Source organism: Dictyostelium discoideum (assembly GCF_000004695.1).
Source record: "Dictyostelium discoideum AX4 chromosome 2 chromosome, whole genome shotgun sequence".
Taxonomy (NCBI): Eukaryota; Evosea; class Eumycetozoa; order Dictyosteliales; family Dictyosteliaceae; genus Dictyostelium; species Dictyostelium discoideum.
Genome location: NC_007088.5, coordinates 6,996,299 through 7,005,599, shown reverse-complemented (window position 1 = coordinate 7,005,599; position 9,301 = coordinate 6,996,299). Strand labels below are relative to the sequence as shown.

Below are 9,301 nucleotides of genomic sequence, written 5' to 3'. Positions count from 1 at the left end.
AAAAAAAAAAAAAAAAAAAAAAAAAAGAAAAAAAAGAAAAAAAAAAAGAAAAAAAAAAAAAAGAGAAAAAAAAAAAAAAAAAAAAAAAAAATAAGAAAAAAAAAAAAAAAAAAAAAAATATTCTTTAATTAAAGTAAATCTTTTAATTCATGGTTTTTGTACTTGGTAAATATATTTATAATATTTTTTACAAAATTATAACAACAGTATCAATAATAAAAATTTTTTTTTTTTTTTTATAAAATCGATTTAATTGAAAAAAGTAAATTATTTATATTATGATAAAAATATTTAAAATAATAATTTGGATAGTCTTAATTTTTTTTTTTTTCTCTTTTATTTTCTTTTCTTTTTTCTTTCTTCTCTTAGAAGGATTATAAAAATCTGCCAAATATGTAGCTCTAAATCTCATTTGCTTTACCACAGTATTAAATGCTTTAAGGATACTTTGCAACTGATCAATTGAATGGCCACCCCTAACTCAAATAACCAAGTATTAATATGCTTTATGAATAGTTTTGCAACTGCTCAATTGAATGGCTAGCCATCACTCAACAATCTGGTTTAATAAATTATTGGAGTAACAAAGACTTTTCTCAAAAGGAGTTTTTAATGTCGGTTACTCAATAATAAAAAAATAAAATAAAAGAATACAATTAAAAAATAGATTTTTTATCAAAATTATAATATTTCTAATCTATATTCAAACATTAACATAAAATAAACTTTAAACAAATGCCTTTAGAAATAATATAAATTTATTTATTTTTTAACAATATAAATTTTAAAAGCCATATTCATTTAATAATTTTAAAAACATATCAAAGGGGATGTAATTCAGATGGAAGAGTGCTGCGAGAGGTAAAGGGATACTGGAAATTTTGTTTACCTCATCCGGATATTTTTCAAAAATTTTGTTTTTTTTTTTTCTTTAAAAATGATTAATCAATTTTTTATCCATTAAAGGAAATAAACAGTAATTAATAGGTTTATGATTTTTTTTTTTTTTTTTTTTTTTTATATATTTGATTAATCATTGTTTTTCCATTTGGGAAAACAGTGATTAATAGTTTTATTTATAAATTTTAATTATTTTTTTGATTTGATTTTTTTTTTTTTTTTTTTTTTTTTTTTTTTTGTTTTGATCCTTACTGTAACCTCTCAGATTGTATTTATGAATATTACTATATGGGAGTCGAACATGCGACCAAATCACTTTTGGTTGAAAAATATGGGGAGATCCGAGAATCGAACTCAGGACGCTACCACCCAAAGGTAGCATTATACCACTTAACTAATCTCCCATTTTGATGTTTTTTGAATTTTTTTGCTAATAAAATAGTATTATTTTTTTTGATTTTTCTATTTTCTCTGGTTGTACCATCAATAGAAATTAAAATTGATAAACTTGTTATTGATGCTGTTATTGGTCAACCTCTTTAATCTCCCCAACTCTATTCAAGTCACCCATTGACAGTATCAATGAGTTGAGTATTCTTTAAGGCTTTCATTGGTTGATTATCCAAAGGTTGAAATGCGTCATTATGTTATGACCCATACAAAATGCAATCAATATCAAAAAGTTTTTTGTTTTGTTTATTTTATATTTACTGTTTATTTATGTGGATACCTATTAAATTCAATTACTTTATTTTATTTTTTTTTTTTTTATTTTTTTTTTTTTATTATAACATGTAGTACAACTTGATCGAAATTAAAATACCAAATTATAAATGTCTGAAAAATGAATTAATTGGAACCACAAAAGAATGTGTGCTTCGAATAAAATAATAGAATGACTGGATTGCTTTGAAACTTTTTCAAATAATTTTTTATTTTTATTTTTTTTCATTAATTTTTTATTTTCATTTTTATTATTTTTTCCACTTCAAAAAAAAAAAAATAAAAAAAAAAAATTTTAATTTAATTTAAAATTTATATAAACACACATTAGTTAATAAAAAAAAAAAAAAAAAATTTTATATATTTATATATATATTAATATATTAAAAAAAAAAAAAAAATGACAAAAGCAACATTTGCAGCAGGATGTTTTTGGTCTGTTGAATTATTATTTCAAAGAGTAGCAGGTGTTACAAAAACAAGAGTTGGTTATACTAACGGTACTGTAGAGAATCCAACCTATAGACAAGTTTGTAGTGGTAAAACTGGATGTGCTGAAGCAGTTGAATTGGAATATGATCCTGAAAAAGTCACATACAATCAATTGTTAGGTTTATTTTGGTCTAAACATGATCCAACAACATTAAATCGTCAAGGTAATGATGTAGGTACACAATATAGATCTGGTATTTATTATCATAATGAAGAACAAAAGAATGAAGCAATTGCAAGTAAAGAAAAAGAACAATTAAAATATAAAGATCCAATCTCAACTGAAATTTTACCAGCTGGTGTATTTTATCCTGCTGAAACTGAACATCAACAATATTTAGGTAATTATTAAATAAATAAATAAATAAATAATAATAAAAATAATGAATCCAAACAACTTAAAAAACTAATTTTTTTTTTTTTTTTTTTTATTAATTATTATTAAAATAACAGAAAAAGGTGGGCAATGTGCTTCCAAAGGTTGCAATGATAAAATTCGTTGTTACGGATAAAAGTTGTTGATGCCCAAAATAAAAAAAAGTTTAAAAATAAAAATAAAAAAGACTGGTTTTTGATTTTTTACCAGCCCTCCTGGATTCAATCTTTTTTTTTTTTTTTTTTTTTTTATTTTTTATTTTTGATTTTGATTTTTTTTTTTTTTTTTTTTTTTTTTTTTTTTTAGGTAAGTTTGTATTTTAGACTTTTTGACTTTATCAAATACAAACTTCTTTATATATTTGGTTTTTTTTTTTTTTTTTTTTTTTTATGGACCAGGTAGATATAAAAAAAATGAATAAAAAATTTTTTTTTTTTTTTTCAGAAATAGTTAACCAAATTCTTTGGAAAAAAAAAAAATAGTTTTATTTGAATAAAAAAATAAAATTAATTCCAAAAGACTAACATAAATTTGGGTTTTGATGATTTAATAATTTTTAAAAAAAAAAAAAAAAAAACCCCAAAAAAAAAAAAAAAATAATAAAAAAATAAAAAAGAGAATTTAATTTTTTTGTTTTATTATTAACCAGGTGTTAATGGTTATTTTTATAACTATTATTACAATGTTCCTATTATTATAATTGAGCAACCAATCGATCCTCAAAAAAAAAAAAAATAAAAAAAATGAAAAATAAAAAAATAAAAAATAAAAAAAATGACCCTTTATAAATTTAAATATCTAAAAATTTTTTTTTGATTTCTTCGAGCAAGCCAAAAAAAAAAATAAAAAAAAACTTTCGGCTTTTTCACAATTTTATTTTTTTTATTTTTTTTTTTTTAAAAAAAGTTTTACTTTTCCTCACTTCAAAATTTTTTTTTCTCTTTCTTTTTTTTTTATATATATTTGTTTTTTCACAAATAACATATTATTTTATATATATTTAATAAAAAAAAAAAAAAAAAAAAAAACAAATAAATAAATAACATAAAAAAAAAAGAATATAGTTTTATATATTTTTTTTTAAATTTTTTTTTTTTTTTTTACCAGAATTTCCAAAATAAAAATCACATAAAATTTTCCATTTCATAATCCCCTTATCATAGAGTATAATGATCAATAAGCTCATAAATAATAAAAACCATAGTAATAATATAATTTTATTTAGTCAAAGAAAATTATTAAATCAAAGAAAATCAATTCCACCAAATAAACATTAAATAAATAAATAAATAAATAAAAAAAAACAAAAAAAAAGCAAAACAAAAAACAAAAAAAAAAAAGAAAAAAGAAAAAAAAAAAAAATCAATTGTAGATTTATTATATACACATTAATATATTATAAATTAACAAATATCAACAAGAGGATAGTTTTATAAAACTATAAACACAAATACATAAGCAACAACTAAAAAGGTAATTCGATTACTTCAATTTCAATAGTTTTTATTCGTCAATTATTGTTGAATTTAAAAAGTTTGTTGATATTATTTTTTATTTTTTATTTTTTTTTTTTATTTTTCCTTTTTTAAATATCTACTTGTTTAGTTAAGTTAATTTTATTTTATTTTTTTTTTTTAAAAAAAAAAATAATCTATTTTTTTGGTTATATTATTTAAACAGTGCACCTTCCTATATTTTTTTTTTTTTTTTTTTCCCCTTTATTTTTTAAATAAATAAATAAATAAAAAAATAAAAAAAAAAAAATATACATCTTGGAATTATTATTTAATTTATTTTTTTCTATTTTTTATTTTATTTGTTTTATTTATTTATTTATTTATTTTATTATTTTTTTTTTTTTTTTTTTTCTTTTTTTTTTTTTTAATTAAATGTAAAACAACACGCAAAAAAAAAAAAAAATAATAATAATAATATTAGTGTATATATATAGGAGAATAATTACCAATTTAATTTGTTAAATGTTTTAAACAGTATCAGTGATACATACACATATAATCATTATTTCAATTTTTTTATTATAATTAGTAGGTTTAAATAATTAAATAATATTGTCTTGAATTCCACTATTAAAATTTTTTTGGAATATGTCGAGTCCAAAATAAAAATATAATAAATGATAAATTTTAATATTTTAATGTTTTTATAATAATCCAATTTTATATAACTACTTTGTGTGTGTATATGATTTCTTTTTTCTTATCGTTTAAACAGTGGTTAAATTTTTTTTGACACTTTTTTTTTACATACATTTTTTATTTTATTTGTTTTTATTTTTTATTTATTTATTTTATTATTTTTTTTTAATTATTTTATTTTTTTGGTTTTTTTTTTTTTTTTTTTTTTTTTTCCACTTTTGTGCTTAAAAAAAAAAATAATAATAAAAAATTTTAAATGAACATATAAGGTTAGTTTTTTTATTAAAAACACCAACAATATTTATTTTATTTATTTAGTATGTATAAAAAGTAAAAAAAAAACAGATGCAGTTCTCTAAAAAAATAAAATAAAAAAATAATAAAAAAAAAAACAAAACAAAATAAAACAAAATAAAATAGAAAAGTAATAATTTAATACTATTTTCAATTATAATAATAATAAAGAATGCCTTTTTCTTTTTTTTCTTTTTATTTTTAATAATAATAATCACTCAATATAATCTGAATTTCGATAATAGTCGATCATCCAAAAGTTTTTTTTTTTATTTGAATTGGATTTTTATCATCAAAAAAAAAAAAAAAAAAACTAAAACCAAAACCAAAAAAAAAAAAACCAAAACCAAAACAGTTTTTATCCATTCACAGCTTTTTTTTTTTATTTTATTTTTTTATTATTTTTATTTTTATTTTGAAAAATATAAAAACAAATAATTATTTATATTTATAATAAAAAGTAATAATAAATTATTTATTTCAAAAATTTTCATTATATTTTATTTCATTTTTTCCTTTTTTTTTCTTAATGACCAGAGTATATTTCATTTCGCACGCGCACACCAAAAAAAGTTTTTCTTTGTTTTTTATTTATTTATTTATTTATTTATTTTTTGTTTTATTTTGTTTTTTTTTTATTGTGCACACAACCCCACACCACACACTGATATAATGTTTTGTTTTATGTTTCCAAATTAAACTTTTTTTTTTTTGGGTTTTGTTTTTTGTTTTTTGTATATATTAAAAAATTTTAAAAAATACACAAATGTAAAATTTTTTTTATTTTTATTTTAAAATTTAATTTTTCTTTTTTTTGAAACTATCTATAGTTTTTACCTTACCAATTAATCAAAGTTTATTATAGTAGTAATATTACACAAATTGGTTTTTTTTTTTTTTTTTTTTTTTTTTAATTTTATCTTTAAAAAAAAAAATTAAATTTTTTTATTTTTTTTCCTTTCACCCCCTATCTTTCCAATCCATTAAAAATATAGGAGTTAAAAAAAATAATAAAATAATTAAACAAATAATAATAATAATAATAAAAATAATAAATAATAAAACAAATAATAATAATAATATTAAATAATAAAAAGCCACCATAAAATATATCAATAGTGTTTATTTATTTTTTTTTTTTTCTTTCCTATATTTATTATTGTTTATCCTATATTATTTATTTATAAATATTTATTTTTTTTTTAAAAAAATTTGTACTATTAGTAATAATAATAATAATAATAATAATAATAATCACAACAATAATTAATAATATTATAATAATAATAACAATAATAATAATAATAATAAAATTAAATTAGTGATAACACCAACATAAACAATAGAGGTGGAAAGGAAAAAGAAATATAAACAAACGAAAAAAAAAAAAGAAACAATAGCTCATTCATTTGTTGTTATTGTTGGTAATTTAAAAAAAAAAAAAAAAAAAATTGTTTTATTATTATTTTAGATTGACAATGCGATCATTCAATTCCAAATTTATAATACCTATATAATCCACTTTGTTATCTCATTTTTTCATTTTTTTTTTTTTTTTTATTTTCTTGTTTCCTAAAAAATAATTTTAAAACAAAAAACAAAATTAAAAAAACAAAAAAAACAAAAACAAAAAAAAAAAAAAAATACCAGGATAAACAGTAGTATTAATAATAATAATAATAAGGTACAACCATTTCATCATCAATTTGTGTATGTTACACATATTATTACAATTGTAAAATTAATTTTATTGTTATTTATTATTATTATTATTATTATTATTATTATTATTATTATTATTATTATTATTATTTTTAAAAAAAAAAAAAGTTGTCAGTTTCACATTTTTCAGAATTTATAACACAGATACAAAAATTTTCATATAAAACTATAAAGTTATTTTTAGTAGTCACAACCCTAAACTTTAAAAAAAAAAAATCTTTCATATTAATTAATATTTTATTTTAAAAAAAAAGTGGGTTGGCCTTGTTCGTGTTTTCATTTGTTTTTTTTTTTTTTTTTTTTAAAAAAATTTTATTTTTTTTTATTTTTTTTATTTTTTTTTTTAAATTATTTTTTTTATGGGTTTATTTTGAAAAAAATAAAAAAAAACATAAATATTTACAAACACACCATTTTCTCACACAAATACACATATAAAAAACCTAAACTTATCGAAAAATCAAATTTTTTATTTATTTAAAAATTTGTTTGTATTTTTATATTTAAAAATATTTATCTAATATCAATTTTTCATTTTTTTTTTTTTTTTTTTTACCCAACAAATTAAATTTAAAAGAGGAGAAATTAAGACCAAGTCAAAAATATATATTTTTTTTTTTTTTGGATAGAAAAAAAAAAAATTAAAATAAACCAAAAAAAAAAAACTGCAACACAATTTGTTTTTTTTAATATAAGTAAATAGCAGTTTTTTTTTTTTTAAGAAGAAAAAAACTCCACTTTTATTAATTTAATAAAATAGATAGAAAAGAAAATATATATATAAAAAGTACATTTAGAAATGTCCGATGATAAATATCATCATGATAAACATCATGATAAGCATCATATAGATTCAAAGCAAAGTACAGCAGCAGCATTATCATCATCATCGACATTAGCTTCATCCTCCTCCATGACAACAACAACAACAACAACGTCAACAACAACAACGGCAGCATCTCCAATAACACCAAAACCAAGAAAAAATTACCCAAATTCAGCAGATCAATATGAACTTAAGGAAACCATTGGTAAAGGTGGAAGCGGATTAGTACAACGTGCAATATGTTTACCATTTCAAGAGAATGTAGCTATAAAGATTATAGATTTAGAGCATTGTAAAAACGTATCATTAGAAGAGATTAGAAAGGAAATACAGGCAATGAGTCTTTGTCATCATCCAAATGTAGTTGCATACCACACAAGTTTTGTATATAACGAGTCACTATGGGTAATTATGGATTTTTTATCAGCTGGCTCATGCTCTGATATCATGAGATTTTCATTCCCTCAAGGTTTTGAAGAACATGTTATCGCCACTATCCTCAAAGAAGCTTTGAAAGCAATTTGCTATTTTCATAAAACTGGCAGAATTCATAGAGATATTAAATCTGGTAATATTTTAATCGATTCAAATGGTAACATTCAATTAAGTGATTTTGGTGTTAGTGCAACATTAATTGATACTGGTGAAACAAGTAGAAATACTTTTGTTGGTACACCTTGTTGGATGGCACCTGTAAGTTTAAATTTTAAATTTTTTTTAAAAAAAAAAAAAAAAAAAAAAAAAAAATATAATATTAATTATTTTATTTTATTTTTTTTAAAAAATTTAGGAAATTATGGAACAAGTTAATTATGATTATGCAGTTGATATTTGGTCATTTGGTATTACAGCATTAGAACTTGCAAGAGGTAAGGCACCTTTTGCAGAATATCCACCAATGAAAGTTTTATTATTGACACTTCAAAACCCACCACCATCATTGGAGGGGGATGGCGAAAGTAAATGGTCTCATAGTTTTAAAGATTTAGTTGAAAAATGTCTTCAAAAGGATCCATCTAAAAGACCATTACCTTCAAAACTTTTAGAACATAGATTCTTTAAGCAAGCAAAGAAACCAGATTATTTAGTTCAACATATTTTGGCAAAATTACCACCATTAGGTCAAAGATATCAAATGTTATCCGAAGATTCATTTGCTATGCTTAGAAATACTTCTTCACCACAATTTGATACTGGTCATAGTAATTCAGCTGATGAATGGATATTTCCAAATGAAAATAATGATAATAATAATTCATCAACTACAACTACAACAACTACAACTACAACTACAAATCCATCAAATAATAATAATAATAATAATAATAAAACTAAAGAAAATTTAACTCAATCACCATTTGAAACGCCATCACACACACCATCAACATCACCAGGTTCAACACCAAGTCATAGTAGAACATCTACACCAACAAGTAATCATACAGCACTTGGATCATCATCGACTGTCGTTCCTCCACCAGTTGTACCATTAACCTTACCAACAGCTATTCCAGTTACTGCAGCTGCTTATCACCAACAACAACAACATCATCATTTATCCCATTCATCTGGAAGTATACCGAACCATAACGCCAGTAGTAATTTGGGTGCAAGCGCACATAGTAATGTTCATGGTTTAGCACATAGTTCAATTCACCCAACATCTTCAGCAGCATCAACAACTGTTGTAAATAACACTCAACAACCTCAAACCTTACAACCACCACAACAACAACATCAACTACAACAACCAATTAAAACTCCAAGTCCGATCAACGCTATAAATATTGTTAAATTAAATCAATCTGATTT

At 20.1% G+C, this 9,301-nt stretch overlaps 2 protein-coding genes and 1 non-coding gene across 3 annotated transcripts in view; 2 read left to right on the top strand and 1 right to left on the bottom strand.

Annotated features, from left to right (window-relative positions):
- Nucleotides 1-1,233: 1,233 nt before the first annotated feature.
- On the bottom strand, nt 1,234-1,304 carry tRNA-Pro-UGG-7. The gene has a single exon. It is a non-coding gene; the product is annotated as a tRNA-Pro (tRNA).
- A 719-nt stretch (nt 1,305-2,023) lies between these two features.
- Nucleotides 2,024-2,467, top strand: DDB_G0276579 (hypothetical protein; the record flags this gene model as incomplete). Its single annotated transcript, XM_638069.1, has 1 exon — nt 2,024-2,467. One exon carries the CDS (start codon nt 2,024-2,026, stop codon nt 2,465-2,467), a length of 444 nt encoding a protein of 147 aa, XP_643161.1.
- A 4,995-nt stretch (nt 2,468-7,462) lies between these two features.
- fray2 (FRAY subfamily protein kinase) overlaps nt 7,463-9,301 on the top strand; it is a gene marked incomplete at both ends in the record, with an annotated part of 3,184 nt that continues 1,345 nt past the window's right edge. Inside the window, 2 exons of the mRNA XM_638068.1 lie at nt 7,463-8,182; nt 8,280-9,301. The exon at nt 8,280-9,301 is cut by the window's right edge and continues 1,345 nt beyond it. Of these exons, the coding sequence (XP_643160.1) occupies nt 7,463-8,182; nt 8,280-9,301 (1,742 nt within the window). The remainder of the gene's footprint in view (nt 8,183-8,279) is intronic.